General features: G+C 39.7%; 1 protein-coding gene across 3 annotated transcripts in view; it reads right to left on the minus strand.

Annotated features, from left to right (window-relative positions):
* Window positions 1–18,695, minus strand: part of OCRL (OCRL inositol polyphosphate-5-phosphatase) — a 47,847-nt gene extending 29,152 nt beyond the window's left edge. For all 3 annotated transcript variants that reach the window (XM_057718406.1, XM_057718405.1, XM_057718404.1), the window contains exons 1-8: window positions 18,500–18,695; window positions 18,158–18,237; window positions 13,493–13,572; window positions 10,779–10,817; window positions 2,794–2,904; window positions 2,292–2,381; window positions 1,476–1,596; window positions 1,227–1,388 (exon numbers count right to left, since the gene is read on the minus strand). In XM_057718406.1, coding sequence (XP_057574389.1) covers window positions 1,227–1,388; window positions 1,476–1,596; window positions 2,292–2,381; window positions 2,794–2,904; window positions 10,779–10,817; window positions 13,493–13,572; window positions 18,158–18,237; window positions 18,500–18,538 — 722 coding nt within the window. In that variant the 5' untranslated portion in view covers window positions 18,539–18,695. The remainder of the gene's footprint in view (window positions 1–1,226; window positions 1,389–1,475; window positions 1,597–2,291; window positions 2,382–2,793; window positions 2,905–10,778; window positions 10,818–13,492; window positions 13,573–18,157; window positions 18,238–18,499) is intronic.
* Window positions 18,696–18,827: the final 132 nt, after the last annotated feature.

Raw genomic sequence — 18,827 nt, forward strand, 5'->3', positions numbered from 1 at the left:
AAATAATTTAAAAACAAAGGTCAAGTGTGAACCAACGGAAGTTCTCTCATCACTTCTATACAAGGATACGTTCACAATAAGCAACATAATTTCTCAAACTGTTTTGCTACGCACACACACAAAAACCCCTCTTGTATGTAGAACACAAAGGCAGTGGGCTTATTCTCTCTAAATTTTACATGAGGTAAACCTACAGAGAGGAACCAAGTCTCTATTTAAAAAAACACTAATTTAATTGCTCTACCATATTTCCTTTCTATTATATTCCATCCAAACTCATATTTGAAGGGAGAGCTTGTGGACAGGAAAAAGGTATCTTCATGCTATAAGGATGTCTAATATGGATAACTGTTCCATAGGAGCTATAGTTAAATCCAAAAACTCACTTCCCGAAGGATTACAAGGACATCTGTGTAGGAAATTCTGTTGAGACAGATATAGTATTAAGGGGGAAAGCAGAAGGGAAAACTCATGACTGTCTTAACTGTTTACATACAAATATAAGCATCATGGGGAATCTGAAGAACTGGAGGTTTCAGCATAGGGATATAGTCATGACTGAATTAGAATAAATGAGGCATAATGGGACAGCAGATGGGACTGGAATCTTGGACTAAAAGGGTACATGCTGTTCGCAAATAAAGAAAAGTGTCGCTGCTTTGAACATCGGGATACACGCCATGCACCACACACAGTGAGTCCAGAAAAGAGGATATCAACAAGTAAAGATGAAACGAAAAATATAATAGAGGAAAGAATCCAAGATAGATCTCCCAATCAACAGGATTGGGTGAAACTTCCTTCAGTTAACTTCCCAAAGTAGGTAAATTAAGGTCTAGCGGAAATGGCGGACTTCATTTTCCAATACTGGCAAGAAGAAATTCAGCATGTCAGATAGGTAAACACACTGGCTTATGGAATGTGCTAGAAGACAATTCTCTAGTACATGTGAGCTTGACTTGGTTCTCTAAGAGTGGATAGAAACATCAGTAGATGTGGTATCATTAGTAATTAGAAAATCCAAGGGAAACTGTAGCATTTGCATTATTTTGGATATGTATGTTATTGACCAGCATAAAGACAGGGGCTTGAATCAGCTCACCATTCTTTTTTAGTATGATTTTATTCTGAATTAAGCTAATTAAACTAATACCTTAAATACCAAAAGACCATTTTTTTCCTATACCTACTAATGTTTAGCCTCAGTAAGTAGAAGGGAGACTAACCTAAAAGTCTGAATGTTGACATATTCTTTCTCTCGCTTTGCCAGGATGTGTTTGATGAGACCCTCCCGCTGCCCAGACTGGGTGTTTGGTACAAAGAGCTTCCGCATGGTGTTGGTCACTTTGGGCTGTTCCTTGTTAGAAGCTTCTTTTTCACGTGGAAGCCTAGCAAATAAATGAGGAATTCAAAAGTGAAATTGCCTTAAACAGAAAGTCTCATACACGGGAAATCTGTTTCAACATAGGACTTACATTCTATTCACTGAAGAGGGTGGGGGTGGAGGTTCCCGGTGAACCCCTATAGGTTGATTCTGCAAATTTATTTTCTTGTCCAAATTCATAGATGAAAAATTATCCTCAAATCCAAGAAGTCCTGAAGGACAAAGACCCAGAGCGGAAGGGGGCAAAAGATAACATCCAACTTATCCAGGAGAGAGAGGACTTTGCTTTGGTCAGCAGTTTTGGTTTGATCACTATTTGCTCAGTGGTGTTACCAAACAGAAAGGTATAAGAGCAGTGATAACGTAGATTGGGGGAAGAAGCACATCTGTCCCGGAAGCACTGACATATTAACTAGAATGACAGTAAGTTACATTAACTTGGAACGTGAATAATAAGAGCTAGTATTTACAGAAGACTTTTAGCATAATGCCTAGTTGATGGTAAGGAATTATATCATTATCTCAATCGTCACAAAGACCCCATGAGGTAGGTGCTATTAAAAATCTTCCTATGTTACAGAAAAAGAAACAGAAGCTCAGAGTTGTCAAAGTAACTTGACCAAGGTCATATAACTAGTAAGTCAGAGAAGTGGGATTCAAACCCAGGCAGTCTGGCCCCAGAGCCTGCACTTTTTACCCCTCTGCTAAGCTGGCTCTGAAAGAGCTAATGTGCCACAGAAAGGATCAGGAGTGAACCTGAGTCAGTGGGTACATACTCGATAAAACCACTCCATAGGAGGAGGTATCTGATATTGACATTAATCCACATTATCTTATCTGCCCTGATAAAATCTATTGACTCTGCAATGATCATAGCAATGAGGGAAAAAAAGAATCTTTTCAGTACCTGAAAAAACAGAAGAGTTGTCCTTAGTGTCTAATTTCTGGTACCAGCTGGATGAGTCCTTTTGCTCCGGAACAAGAAGTTGTGACTGCGCTGCAGAGATAAGGGTCATAGTCAGAATGGAATGACTGACTATTCCATTGAAAGGAATTTACCATAACCAAAGGCCATTCACTCAGCACTCAAGTGTAGGGGCCAGCGCCATTCTTGAATACAAAGGAAGAGACTAAGAAAATGAGGGCAGCTCTGGGATTATCTGGGCCTGGAGGAGAATTATAGCCTGCAGTAAACTGTCCAAGGCATGAAACTGAAGATTCTGGAAATTGACTCAGTGTCCTTAAAGCTGAATAGACTTATTCCCTATCCTATCCCTGGGGCCATTCCTGAAGAAAAAAATATCACCTATCAAGGCTCTAGGGGTGAGGTCCTTTGCTAATGGCCACTTGCCTCTGCGTAACATGTCCCATCCAAATAGTAGAAAGGAAACTGCTGAGGCTTGAGTTACCTTCCTGAGCAGCAAGGACCTCTGAGAGGAACTTCAGACAGTGTTCTTCATCAGGGATTTCAAAGCGGCGCTCTCTGGTCCAGTCCCCCTGAATCCGAATTTTGCAGCCACCTAAAAATAACGGAAACCCATATACATATAGCTACGGAAAATGTTTCCTTGGGATCATATTTTCAACTTACCGGTTTAATAGGAGAAGGTCCAGACTGCAAATACTCCAGACCTCTAAAGTATAAAGCAGGGCTATAAGATCAAGGGATTTGGTGTGGTGCTGGTGCTGGGGGTGATGCACGAAGGAAAATCTAATGAAGCCTGATGAACTGTGTACATGAGCAGCACAATACAGTGATATGATACATACTGAAATCCTAGTTTCCTACATTCTGATACATCACTCACATGTCACTGTAGGAATCTCCAAATTCTAGCAAAAGATCAATTCCTCAACCCCCCTCCTTCCATCTCCTAGCTGGAAATTCCTACCATTTCAAATCCAAATCATATAGTAAGAGTCTCTGAATTATGAAGGAAAAAAGGAAATACGATGGTTTGTTCCTAGGTACAAACTGTACCTAGGCAATTGAATTTATAAGATAATTAAAAAAGAAAAGCATAATGGGATTTATTTGAATTATTCTGAAAAGAAGCATCTATACCACATGCACTTCAAGAGAAAAATGTATATCTTGAATAAACTCACAAAAGCTATATAATGACCCATGTCCAGGAGTGGTCTGGTTCAAGTATAGCCAATTGGAAAACAGTATAATTAGAAGCAAAGTTATCTAGGACTTAATTTCTTATGTATATAACACACTGTCTCCCCTTTTCTCATGTCCTATATTTAGCATCTGTATCATCTGTCTGGATACGGTGAGCCAGGAAACCCATGTCCTTGTTTATATTCTTATTTTAACTGATTTATTGCACATATTGCTTTCTCATGGCCCTGGAAACTATAAGCTCCTTAAGGGCAAGAGGCAGGCTGCACACACGGGTTATCCAACACAACATTCTCAATGGTCTCTGGGGGTTGTGTGGGATGGAGGGGCTTCTCGGACTCAAGACTTCCAAAGTTAAGACTGGGAAAGTCCCAGGCAAACCAGGCTCATTGGTCACTTTATTGATAACAATGACATCAGACTTCACAGACAGAAGGCATTTAATGACTACTGAACTGGACTCTTTCACACTTTGTAAATAACAAAGAGATGAGAAAATGAAATGAAAATCCTAGTTTCTTATGGTAGAAATCCACTTCTGAACCTTTGACTCTTTCTTTGCATTTCTGTAAGTTTCTGTCTTCACAGATTTAGTGATCAGAAAAAAAAGACATAAACATAGAGGGAAAAAAATGAAAAAGGCACCCAAGAGCACCAGCGATAAGAAAATGAATGAGGGTGCCACTATAAGAAGGAGAAAAAAAGAGAGGGCATGAATAAGGACTGTCAATTAGAGCAGCCTTGAAGATACCGGGAACACTTCCTTCAGGGCACAAGTAGTCCTCTCTTTCTCAGATAATTTATATTAAAAGTAGAAAAAAATTTTAGAAAGAGCAGTTTCTATTTGATAGAAACAGAACAAGAACACATAATGTTTCTGTCCCACAATCCTTGAGAGACATATTGTAGCAAATACAAAAAAAAAACTGACCCATTTAACAGAGAGAAGATTCCAGATATTGCTTACAAAATAACACTAAATGCTCTCTCACCACCTTGCGTGGGAAAGAGGACAAATTACCCCCACCACCCAATCTTCTACTCTCCTCCCTTCTGGCCCCTCTGGCCTCTTTGTGTTCAGCAAACACTCCTCTATCCTCAACTTCTCCTCTGAATACTCCCTGCATCTCTCAGTAGTTCTTAACTAAGAGTGCATTAGAATTACCAGAGGCACTTTTAGGAAATACTGACACTTAGGGGTCCCGCCCCAGGCCAAAAAAACAGAATCTCTGGGGGTGAAGCCTAAGGCACTGGCAGTTTCTAAAACACTCCCCCAGGTGATCTAGTGTATCCAGACTGAAAATCAGAGTCACCTACAAACTGGCTGGTCCCTGAGAGTAGCTCCCCCTGCGGCCCTCTGAAGTAGAGGCTATTTATAGTCTTTCACACTCTATGTAATTTAAGACTGGTGTCCTTATTTGTCCTAATGCCATCTCCAGACCATTCCCTCTCCTCCTCCCTGAGGAAAAATCCCCTCTCCTTTGAGGCTCACCCACTGGGCTATGTCGGCTTCTTCCCTTTCCTCCTCCAAGAGATCATGCACCAACCTCCCAGAAACTTCTGAATCCAAGACTGATTCATAAGACTTCCTCTCCACTCACACCCCTGATTTAATTTTGTGTCCCTTCAAAATTGGCACAGAAAACTCAGTCAACAGCTTCAACTTCCTCATCCAGCAACCTTGCCCCTCCACCTCAGCCACCTACTCCCTCAGTCCCTACTGGGACTGCCTCCATTATATCCCGGACCTTTCATCACAGAAACATCACCGCATAAATCTCTAATTCAAATATCCCACTCCTTCCAGCTTACCTGCTCTTATGCAAACCTCCAGTGCACTGATCCCCTCCACTTTCTCAGTATCCATTCACTTCTTCCTACTTGCACTTCCCTTTTTAACAAACAGATGCCATCATTTCACTCTGTTGCAAAAACCCAGAACTGCCTTAGCACTCCGTTCTGGCTATCACCTACCTGGCTAACTCCCAACCCTCAGAAATCCAACTAACTGCCTTCACTTTTATCTGAGGGAGTAAAACCACAGACACACACAGACACACACACACACACACACACACACACACACACAGACACACACACCCATTATAAATTGACTGCTAACCTCAACGGGGCCCTCCATGATAGGAAGCAATCTAAGTTTCCATAGTCGACTTGTCTCCCACTGCTATCTGGAACAACTATTCACATCTTCTCATTTATCCTCAATCTTTGGATCCCCCTCTTCTCAAGCTCTCTTCTTCATACTTTATGAGCTTTACTTCATACTTCACAGGAAACGGAAACCATCACATGGAAACCTACCTCTATCTGTACTCATCTTCTCCTTTCTCGTCTGGTACGAGGAAGAAGAGTCCTCCTATGAAAGGTCATCTTCTTTTTGAATTACAACCCCAGAGGTTCTCTCAGGAATGTTACCCTCACAATCATTCTCTAGACACCTCCCTCAAGTATCTTTACTCTCTCCCTCACACAGGCTCCTTCTCATCAGCGTTAAAATAAATCGTGTTCTAAATCCTCCTCATTTAAAAAAACAAAAAACCTTTCTAGACCCCATATCTCCCTCCAACTCCAGTCCATCTCTACATTCCCCCTCTGCAGTCAAGCTTTAAAAGACATACAGTTGCTGCTTGCTCACCTCCCATTTCTCTCTTTAATCCACTCCAATATGACTTTGGCTCCCATCACCCCTCTGAAATTGCTTTGTTAGGGTCACCAATAATCTCCATATTGCTAAATCCAATGGATATTCTTATCATCTTATCAGACCTATCAGCAGAAATCAACAGTTGACCCCTCCTTTTTTTTTTTTTTTTTGATAGGTAAGAAGTTTATTTAGATTTACTTAGAAACACACTCGGCAGTCAGAGTGTGGGCCATCTCAGAAGGTGAGAAAGGCCTGACTCCTCCTTAAAATACTCTCTTCCAAAGGCTTCTATGACACCATGCTCATCTACTTTCTCTCTCTCTTTAGTCACTAATTTTTGGTGCCCTCTGAAGTATCTCCTCCTCTATCTGAACTTTAAAAAGTAGAGTGAGTTCAATGCTGAACCTTTTTCTCACTCTGTATCAGCACTGTCCAAGAGGACTTTTCTATGATGATGGACATGTTCTCTAACTGCATTGTTCAATATGGTAACCAATGACACCATGTGGCTAATGAGTACTTGAAATGTGACTAGTGCAACTGAGGAAGTGATTTTCTAATTTTGTTCTCACTAATTTAAATAGGCACATACGACTAGTGGCTAGGATACCTGATAGCATAGCTCTATACACAATCACATCGTCTTTCATAGTTTCTAATACCCTTTCTGTGCTAGTGACCCAGACCTTACTTCTGAGCTTCAGATGCATACACTCAACTGCCAATTTATCATCTACACTCAAATATCTCAAAAAAATCTCAAAGTAAACATAGCTAAATCTGAACTCCTGAGTCCTACCCCAGGAGAACTCATTCCTCCTGCAATGTTATTTCTGCCAATGGTACCAACATCCACATTCATGCCAGAAACCTGGGTTTCATCCTTGACACTTCTCTTTAGCTGACCCCCTACACCCACACCAACCTCTGTTGATTTAACCTCCAAAAACATTCATTAAATCTGTCGACTTCTCTCCATTCTTACTGCCACCACAGTCTAGCTTAAACTACTGAAAGAGCCTCCTAACTGGCACCCCAACCGAGGCATAAAATCCTTCATATTCTTTCAGTTTTTAAAATCTAAAAATTCAGATTCCTAGTCATGGCTTACAAGACCCTACTGGATCTGGTCCTAGCCTGTCCTACCTTGGTGCCTTATTTCAGGCATCCTGGGCTTCTTTCATTTCAAAGAGAGTGTCAAGTTATTTCCCAATTTGCGGCCTTTACACATGTGGTTCCTTTTACCTGGAATACTTTTCTCTTCCCCATTTTCACCTGTCTCTTACTTATCCCCTCTGGTCTCAGTTTAAATGTCACTTCTTCAAAGACGCCTTCCCTGAGCACCCTGCCTAATTTAGTTAGCACTCTTATAAACTCTCTGTATTTCTCCTTGACAGCATTTATCAAAACTGCAATTATGGGGAATTCCCTGGCGGTCCAGTGGTTAGGACTCTGGGCTTCCACTGCAGAGGGCCTGGGTTCGATCCCTGGTTGGGGAGCTAAGATCCTACAAGCTGTGTGGTGTGGAAAAACAAACAAATCCCAAATCCTCTGTAATTATATAACTACACTTTATCAGTTTAAAGTGTGTTTCCTACACTAAGTTTCATGAAGTACCATGACTATATTGCCTTCTGCTATATCCCTACAGCACAGTGCCTGGCACATGAAAGGTATTCATGTGTTTATGGAATGCATTAATGGATTACAGGCATCTATGTGATATTAGTACCAAACAGCACAGAAGCCAGAACCAAAGCAGAAGCAGCAACCTTATCTATATTGTTCTCTACTGATTGTGTAGCACTTAGAATAGTGCCTAGCAAATAGAAGGCACTCAACAAATATTTGTTGAATAATAAATAAAAAAGGGTTTAATATTAGGGAATTAGTATAATACAGTCCATCAATAGGTCAAATAAGGAAGAACAATATAACCATCTCTATAAATACTGAAAAGACATTTGATAAAACTCAATATACATTCATCATTTTAAAAATCACACAAACTTGAAATAAATGCAGTTTCTTAACATGGTTTTAAAAAACCCTATCAAATCAACAGGCAGTAACATCCTCAACAATGAAACACTACTTGAGGCATTCCCACTGAAATCAGGAGCTAAACATAAATCATCATCATTATTTAACACTGATCTCCAAATTCTTGTTGGTGTAATGAGACACAAAGCAAAACCAATAGTTATAGCTACTAGAAAGAGACACAACTATTATTCGCAGATGACTAGGGCTGTCTATCAAAACCAAAAAAGAAAATAAACAGCCCCCCCAAAAATAAAAATAAATTTCTATAAAATGGCTGGATAAAAGATAAATATCTAAAACTAAACAGCTGCTCTGTATACTAGTAATAAGCAATTACAAGATAACAGAAAAAAGGTTCCATTGATAATAGCAGCAAACAAAATCCATCAAAAAATACTTAACCAAAAAAAAAAAACTTAACCTACAAATGTATATCTATGAAGAAACTACAAAATGTTACTGAGATGACATATATACATTAATATGAATAAAATAGATAACTAATAATAATCTGCTGTATAGCACAGGGGAGCTCCACTTTGCTGTACAGTGAAACTAACACAACATTGTAAAACAACTATACTCCAATAAAAAAAAAAGAGAGAACCTGAATAAGTAGAGAGAGATATACCGTGTTCCTTGACAGTGATGTAATTTTATAAAGGAGTTACTTTAATAAAATTCGGTGAGTATCTATGGTGAAATACCAGCCATTAAAAATCATGTTTTTAAATAATTTTAAATGACATGGGAAAAGGTCACAATATAATGTTAAATGAAAATGCAGGATAAAAACTACATATGAGGACTCCAATTATGTAAAAATATAAATGAAAGATTGGAAGGAGATACATAAAAATATTAATTACAGTGGTGATCTCTAGGTCTCAGGAGCATAATTTTAATTTGATACTTTAAACTTTTCCGAATTTTCCAAATTGTACATAATGAGGATGTATTACCTCTAGAATCAGAAAAAAACTTTTAAAAAAATGTTTAATACCAACATCCAGACAGTGGGAAAATACAGTTACAGTAAAATTAGGCCTGCTTAACAAACCCAAGGTCTCTCTCCAGCAACATATTGTGTGCTCTAAAGCTTTCTGTATGAAGCCTAAGGAACAAGATAAAATCTAGTTTCAGTGCAAATATTAATAATCAGGCAGACAACAACAAAGGATTTTATTCAAGTGGTTACTTAACTACTTCCATATGATTTAGTAACTTCAACTCTGGACAGAGCAACACATGGTTAATTTCTATGTAGGAGAGACCAACAAAACAAATGCCATAAATTAGGTGTTCGTAAGAGAAAAGGCACAGCTCAATTTAACTTTTCAGCTTTGGATCAAATACCTATTTCCATACTAAGAACAGGACATTTAGGTATCTAACTTCAGCAGATTTCAGCAGCAATGCCAGTCACTGCTGAACAAACTTTGCTCAAATTTTGCTTTATTAGTGTTGTCCTCGCCTTCTCCTTTTTAAGTACAATAAGGCATAGATATTAAGTTATTTGCTCTCTTGGATATCTCCAGTAGAAACTAGAAGCTGGATGTGCTCTGCCTTTCAGGATCAGCCCTTAAGACTTCCAAAATCTATGACCAAAAGAAAGAATAATAAAACCCAAACCAGAAAAAGTCTACCTAAACTTTGCAATACGAAATAATAGTGCCAAGGACAGGGACTGCTTCTAAGCAAAATTATGTATAAACTGATGGCCCCAAGCTAGGGGCCAAGCCCCATGCATTCAAGGACTCAACCAAGAGATAGGCAACCCATTTAATTTAGATTCATGTGGTCACATACTCCTTCCCATAGCAAACACAGAGTAGATACAGTAGCTTTGAAGTGCCCATTTTCTCCTCCCCACATTAACAGAGTACAGTTTTAGATGATAAATGGAGAACAGCTTGCATAGAAAGTCAATGATGATTTGCTTCAAACAGATAAAAATGAAAGAACGGAAATAGTGAGAAGGAAGACCATGTTCTCTCTGATAAAGAAATGCCTTGAGAGGATGGGCTTAAATAAAAGAACAAAATTATTTTAACAAAAAAAAAGGTATCCCTGGTACAAGAGAGAATCTGTAGTCTCCCCAAATAATATAACAAACAAAGGAAAACACTATGATTTAACATACAAAAATAAAATGTGATAGGGGAAAGAAAAAGCTTAAAACATAACAGCAGTTTAAAAAAAACACTCATAAACCTTACGTGCTTTAAACACTTTCTGGCCCTTCCTACAATTTTCAGTTCCACAGCAATGACTTAACTGATAGCAACAATACTGGTAGTTCTAAGAAGTTCAGCATTAGAAAAGCAGATCATATTTTCAACTTTTTAAAGATTCTTGCCGGCCACCTGCTTTTTCTTAAGCTTAGGCTAAATGTTTTCGGGAGGCAATGCTAATTTGTATGGCTGCCTTAAGAAAATGGAGAATACAGGATAAAATGTTAAAAGTTGTGCAAAAAAGGTGTCTTAAATACAGTGGGTATTCAAGTAAATGTCTGTTGAATGAAAATCAACTCCACTCAGAAAGATACTCACTGTTTGAAGCTATGTCAATCAAAAGAGTTTCTTCCGCTTCTGAAGGAAAAGAAAAAAGAACAGGATCAGGGAAGAGAAAACCATTTATTACAACCAAAAGAAGTACACACCTAACTAAACAACTACTTTTCTCAATCACCACTCCTAGGTTTTAGAATACATTAAAAAAAAACCCTTTGCTTTTTCGTTTAGCATTTTTAAAGGGGATTTTAATAGCACTACGTTCTAAAGACTATGAGCAATTCAACTAAAAGAAAAATTAACTGAACAAGTAACCACATGGAATGCCTCAAAGCAAATCAAGCAATGACAAGAGTAGTGAATATGACATGTTAATCTAAGTGAAGGTGAGTTTAATTCCCCTCAACTCTAACATACTAACTTAGTATCATCTAACTGTATCATTTAGATAATTCTTATAAAAAAGGCAAGAAAGTGACCCCAAAGGCCTAGAGGTGAATTACTTCCTTAAATCTAGTCCCTGAAAATTTCCCAGTGACCTCATTACCTCCACCCCTACCCCATATAGGAGCAGAGAATACTAAAAGTTCTTTATCTTCAGGCTACCATTAACACTTGTGGGTCCAAGGCTTACCACACCCAACAAGGAAGTATAAAATGGGCCAAAGCACAGTCTAAGTTCAGAGTTCTCTTTTCTCTCCATGGTTCACCTGGACTTCCTTCCTTACCTCTAGTCTCTAGACCCAACCCACCTCTTCCTCTCTGACTTCCCTGGATTTGGCCAAGGGCACCTGCTAGACCCTCCTGGCTAGTTAAACTCTGGGTACTGACTCCTTGGGCTTAGTTTGGATCTACCTTGGCCAGATGGAGTACTCTCAGCCTTTTCTAGCTCCTTCACTAGCCTGGATTGTATAGTTGGCTCCGTTACTCAGGTGCAACAGAAGCAACTGATAATGACCTAAGTTGTCTAATGTTAGAGAATAGTCTCAATACTTTCACTAGTATGATGAACGAAGCAAGGGACAACAGTGCATCAGGACATACGTATTACATGTTCACAACTGCTCTTTGGTAACTTTAATTCTTTAAAACCTAAGGACTTAGAGACTTTTCAAAACAGATGTACAGGTTGGGAAATAGAAACGATGTGAAAACTCAAGCAGGTAACTGTTCCTTTTATCATGGGGATGTATGTGTACACATATATGTATGTACACATATTTTCCTAGATTCCAATCTAGCAACCTGCCACCTATTTCTTATTAAAAACAATACTAAGAGAAATAGAGTAAAAGAGACTCTAGAAGTATTGATAGCACAAAAAAGGTATAGAGTTAATAGGATACTAACATCATGTTCTTTGGCTTTCCTCCTCCTTAAAGGGCTGAGTACGTAACAAAGGGCACTACACTATGAAAAGTGAGGTGACCACAGTAACTTACTACAGCATGCAGGTTCCTTGTTCAATATGTCTCTCTCACACAGGGCAGGCCAAATGGCTAAATAAAAGACTTCATTCTTCTATACAATGTGGATTCTATTCACTGTGGGTGTTTTTAATTCTTAACACATGCTCTCTTAAAAAGTCATGCCCACTTATTATTTCTACTTACAGGAATAAATCCTAAGGAAATAAGAGACATGCAGGAAGATTCACTATTTATTTATACTAACAAAAAATAAGCCAAATGTCAAACACAGGGAATAACTACAGTATAGGCCATTCATAAAATGGAATAGTATACAGCTATTAATAGCATGTAAAAGCACTCATAATATGATGGCATGTGGAACAGACAAAAAACTACATACGAGTCCCACCCACCCCAAAAATTACATGTGCAGAAAAAAGGAAAATGTTAGGTATTTATCTCTGAAGGACATGAATTTACTTATTTCCTTTATAATTTTCTGTTCTTTCCAAACTTCTTACAGCATATATGTTACTTTTGTGATCAAAAAAGTTGAATGTAGTTTAAGAAAGAATCCATGCAAAGTTGGATTCAAGCTTTCCAAAAAGCTACAGCTGACACAAAATGCCTGTCTGATGAAGCCAATGGACCCACTGGAAGCATAATGAATTTGTTCTCTAATAATCAATTTCCTTTCTAGAGCAATGTGAAATGACAGAAGCAACACCTCCTACACAAATCTCCTAATTTTTTAGTCTCATTGTTGCAGATGAAACAACAGATTCTCTGTTCTCTTTCCCCAAATTTGAAGGCAGGAAGCCAAATATTTCCTCCCCAGAGTTGATTTTCTTATGATTCACCCATGTCAAGGTTTGAGAATCAGCACAATTGAGTGTAAGGTATTACAATCTTGCAAGGCATGTTGCCGAATGTTTTAATTTCGAACAGTGTGGGGAGAAAGTGCTGAACGCATGTGAATTCAAGTGACCTTGATACTTTATAGTAAGCAGTGTGTCAGTTAAACCCAAGAATCTGATTTAAATCCACATATAGATTCATCAGCATAAAAGACTACCTACATAGGTAACTGACTACATACATCTCTAACCCCAGCCAGGGTAGCAGGTGAAAATATATATATTTCAATATAATCCTTCAGGGCTCTTAGACAAAGCATTTATCATTTTCTCAATGGTAGATTAGTAATGTTATCTTTTTACACAGAGGGTAATACATTTCATTCTATGTGCAGTGACAAATTTAAATATGTATGATATTATACAATGCAATAATGACCAAGGAAAAACATCATAAAACTAGCTAAGCAATTAAAGCTAGTACCTTGAACACATCTAAAGTGGCTATTTATAGGAATGATATCTTGAACATGCTGTTCCTTCTTGTGCAACCGGATTATTAGCCTAGGAAACAGAAGAATGTATCAACGAATACCTACTGAAAAACTCAAACATTTAACAACAAAATACATTGCTATGTCATTATACAAATCTAGTCTGTATTTATTACACTTGCTGTATCTTGTTCCCTGGATCTGAGCATCATGATAGATACTGCTTTAGGTCTAAAAGGATATTAGTGGTGATCAGTATCTGAATACCCACAGTTCTATGCCATAGAGAACATAAAATAGTCTATGTCCTAAAGACAGTTTACAATCTTAAGAGTATGAATTACAGTGCACACACCTTCAGATTACGCATACCAGAGTGAAGGACTAATAGCTAGGTGTGAAGTCCATGGGGGCAGGGACTATGGCTGTCTTTTCACCATAGTATTTCTAGCACCTAGTACAGTACCTGGTACATCGCAGTCACTCAAGTTTGTTGAATAAATATACTATAAATTTCATCAATTAGCTTTCTGATTATATTCCCATGGCTTTTATCAAAGAATGATTCTATCTCTTCAAACAAGTACACAGGTTCATAGAGAAATAAGAGGAGGTGCCCAGCCAGCTGAATCAGTCAAGATAATCCCAGTGACCAATAAGGCAGCAGATATCACAACCAGATTGTCTTTCCATCCCCTGTGTTTTTACCATGGTTTCCAATTTCATGCTAGTATTTCTGGTAAGCATGACAATTTGGCCCCCCAGTATGAAACGCAATACTTCTAAATTCCTGTGTACTCCTGAAATACTAATTTTCATTTACTACTTATTCTTAGTGGCCCAGAATCAAGGTATAACCTACTGGTAAATGGCCATTCTGAACATCTCCTAGCTTCCCCCAAATCACTCTTCACGTGTCTTTTTTTTTTTTTTCCTAGAAACACTCTTCTTTTCTTTCTGAGACCTAGCTCAATTATCACCTCCTCTGTGAAACTTCTCCCAATACAGCCAGGCAAGACTAGTGGCCTCATGCCCTGTGCCTGCCCTTCAAATAGAGCACTTAACATACTCCGTTATAATTACATTTATTTCCCTCAGATTTGAGCTCCTTGAAAGCAAAGGCCCTATCATATTGTTTTGTCTCCTACCTAATAGATGTTCAATAAATATTGGTTAAATAAACAAACATTTAATTAAGCTATAAACAGAGATGAATTTCTAAATATAGTTGTTCAACATCTGACATTAGAAGTCATTGTTTTGAAGGGTTTATTTCCATTTTGTTGTCTTTTGGGGGGCTTATTGTTTTAGCCTTTTGAAATTTTTTTTCAAATGTGTTAACTTTGAAGGAGATAGCTTGGGGAAAGGAACTGCTTAGACGGAACTAAGGGAAGTAAAAGTATTAATGCTGTCTTTCTGCTCTGATCCTGCTTGCCTAATTTGCAGGGGTTTAGCATTTTAAGGTGACTAGAAGAATATGGGGCAGGCCCTTTTCAAACTGCAAAGTTCATGAGTCGAGCAGAGAATCCTATAAACCCAGATGGAGACTAGAAACTAGATAAGACTGACAAAGCAAGGGTCAAGGAGGAAGAGCTTACTTTGAGGAAAATGAACACAAACCAATATAATTCCCAAGGAACACAGTATAGAAATGGTGTTGAATGTTAGCAGTAAAGTTTCAGCTGGATTGTACTGTTAAGAACCATCACAAAACAGACAATAACATAGATGGGCCTTGAGGGCATTATGCTAAGTGAAGTCAGACAGAGAAAGACATACCACATGATCTCACTTATGTATGAAATTGAAAATCAAAAACCAAAAATACTGAACTCATAGACACAGAGAAGAGATTGGTGGTTTGTCAGAGGCAGGGGCTGGGGGTGGGTGGGTGAAATGGGTGAAGGAGGTCAAAAGGTACAAGTTTCCAGTTATAAAACAGATAAGTCATGGGGATGTAATGTACAGCATGACGACTGTAGTTAATAATAGTGTATTGTATATTTAAAAGTTGTTAAGAGAGTAAATTTTAAAAGTTCTCACCAAAAGAAAAAAATTGTTAACTATGTGTGGCGATGAATGTTAACAAGACTTACTGAGGTGATCATTTCAAAATATATACAAATATCAAGTAATTATGTTGTACATCTGAAACTAATATAAGGTTATATAATAATTATATCTCAACTTAAAAAAGAAATACACCCCCCCAAAAAAAACGCACCACGAAACATAAAATGGGAATTTAAGTCAATTCCACAAATATTTAATATCTACTACATGTTAGTCACTAAATAAATTGTAATAAGAGAGTAGGGCAAAGAATAAGCATAAAAATTCTACCTAAATGTAATCACTCCTTTCAACAGAAAGATGAAAAATAATAGGTATATGGCAAAACAATGGAAATCAGAATTTGGTAGTTGGAAACAGAAAAGAGTAACAAATTGTGAATGCAGACCCAGCATTAGCCCTAGGAAATACTTTGATTTGTTCAAGGAAAGTTAAAGATGAAACAACAGGTTTGCATCATAATCCATTTGCCTTGAAAAAAATGAATGTTAGTATTTGATTCCTTGTGTGCAAAAAAGATTTACTTTCAATTGTAATTTTAGTCCCTCAAGTAAATTTCTCCTATGGTTGATAGCAGGAACTACAGAACTCAAGAATACAATAGGCTTCAAGTTCTAGGATAAAAAGGCCCAAAGTAAAAAAGTTCTGGACGCTCAAGTCAGAGGAGGCACCCAAGAGACAAGGATTTGAGGATTATAGATGGTTTGACAGTATTAGGTGTCTCCAATAAATGATTTCAAAAGAAACTTCTCAGACAATGTAATTCTGAGATGTCACATGGCTTCAAATCTCAGCTATGCTACTTTCTAACTGTGAACAAATGACTTAACCTCTCTGTACCTCAATTTCTATATCTAGGAAAGGGGGATGATGATGATAATATTATAATTTCACAGTAACCCTCACATGGGGCTTAAATGAACTAATTCATGAAAGTGGTTAGAAGAGCAGCTGATACACATCAAGCCACTGAGTCTTAGTTGTGCTATACACTTAACTTTTACAGAACCGGAATACAGAATTTGATTTCTCTATGGGGAGGACACAAATAATCAGGAGAGCTACCACTGCAAGTTTAAAAGTTCTTCCAGTACAAGAGACCAGACAGAATGAGGCATTTATCTCAAGGCCACTCGTTCACTCCCTTATCAGCTAAATAGAGTTCCAAACCTACAGAACCAAGGGACCAGATCCTGGGATGTGGCGATCTCAACGATGTAGCTATTTTATTTAATCCTTAAAATTTTGTTTTTAAGAAGAGGAAACCGAGGCGCAAAAAATTTACTGATTTGCCCAAGGCTCACATCTTCCCACTCTATTCTTGCCTTTGGAAGTGGCAGTGGTGTTCCACTTTTCAATTCACTTTTCTGTTGAATTTACTTTCATTAAACTGGTCTTCCAGGGTTTGATGAAATCTGGGAAAAATAAAATGAATTTATCACATCAACAGAACTGACCAAGCAGGATCTAGGGAAGAGTTACTTCCATAGAACCAGTTGACGTCCAGTTAGAGTGGCACCAAGAGCCTCAGGAAAGGGCAGGCTAGGCCAGTGGGACTTTCTTCTCTGTAAACTAGACAGCAGAGACAAAGATTGAGTCTGGACAATCTAAAAGCAGGGACTGAGAAAAATTGTTATTAAGCACACTTCAATGTTGGGGGATGGCAGGATTTAAATGATCAATTTAAAAATTTTTCAGTGATCAACAGTTCTTCACTGATGTCAAGAAACCAGTAAACAATTGGGGGGGGGGGTGGCTTGGGCACACAGCAGTAGGGACCTACCTATGATATGTGATGCCCATAAGGGTTAATTTAGTTGAGGCACTAGTGGCAAGGGAGATGAGCAGCTATAGTGATGGCTTACCAAAATCTTTTGATCAATCAGTCAACAATATTTACTGAGCTCCTATGCGCAAGGTGAAATGATGAAATGCCTGATGAAATGTCAAATGTTTAAGTTTCTATACATTTCACCACTTTTTCTAACTGTCAAGTCAATAAGTGAGGCAGTTACTGGCCTACACAAAACCATTACTGAATTAATGAATATGCCTTCAAGCAAATGGAATAAGGGGGTGGGGAGACTGGAGGAACCAGTTGAATGAGGTTAAGAAAAGGCACTTCTGTAAGGTTAACAATGAAGTGTTGCTACAGCACTTATACTTTTTTGTAAACCACTTTCTCATTTATTATTCTCCCAGTTAAAACTCCGAAGGGCTATAAGGTAAGGCAGTTAATGTTTGTATTAAACTGATGAGGACACTAAGGCCCAGAAAGCTTTATTGACTAGCCTAGGATTACACAACCCATGTCAGTTGCAGGGGCAGGAACTAAGAACCCAGGCTTCCTGCTTCCCCGTCCATTGAGTCCTTCCACTGAGCCACAGAGCCAGGAGCAATCAACCCACCGGCTTGGAAGTTGGGGACAAAGCCCGGTGGTTAGAGCACTGGCACTTCACACCTGGCCCCGAACCTGTTGCCTGCGCGGCCTCAGTGGGAGGAGGGTGGGTGGCTTGTCGCGGTTTGGGGTTGGGAGATAATGGCAGGCTCCCCTCCTCTGTGGGTATCAGGTGGTTACTTACTCATACTGCCCGTTCCTCTGGACTAGGGACAGGGCGCAGGGCTCCCGGAGAAGACCCTTCATCTCCATACCCTCGATAGTATGCGCGCTGGAGTCAAGGGTCTCTAGAAGCGCTGCCCGGGAGGGGGCCCGCGGTGCGGGGTGGAGGGAGGCTCCCGCCCCTCTGCCCACCCTCCCTCCCCAGGGTCCGAGGCAGGGCCTCCCGCGCCAGCCCCCCTCCCCCGCTCGGCTCGGCCTCAGGGCCTGACCGCCCCCTAGCAGCGTCTCAGCCGCGATCCGCAGTCCCGCGGACCCCCGCCCCCGCCCTGCGCGGCCTCCCCTCCCCCTTCTCTCAGGCGGATACGGCAAGGGGCTGGGCTCCAGCCGGGAGCGGCGGCTCCATCCCGGCGGCTTCCAGGCTCAGCGGGGCTGCGGGCTGCGGGCGGATCCGACGACGCTGCCTCCCGCGTCCTCACACCCCTTAGCCTCGGCTGTGCGTCCTTAGAGTAAGGGCTCCGTGCCCGGCGCGGGGAGCCGGGAGCAGAACGCCGGGAGCCTGGAGCCTGACCCGAGAGAGAGCGGCGCCTCCCGCCCCCGCCAGTTTTCCAGGCCGCCGCAGATTCCGCCCCCTGCGGCCAACCTGCGGAACTGCAGGGAGAGACCCGACGGACCGGGGGCTTCTCCCCCACGTC

This window comes from Hippopotamus amphibius, chromosome X (genome assembly GCF_030028045.1).
Source record: "Hippopotamus amphibius kiboko isolate mHipAmp2 chromosome X, mHipAmp2.hap2, whole genome shotgun sequence".
Taxonomy (NCBI): domain Eukaryota; kingdom Metazoa; phylum Chordata; class Mammalia; order Artiodactyla; family Hippopotamidae; genus Hippopotamus; species Hippopotamus amphibius.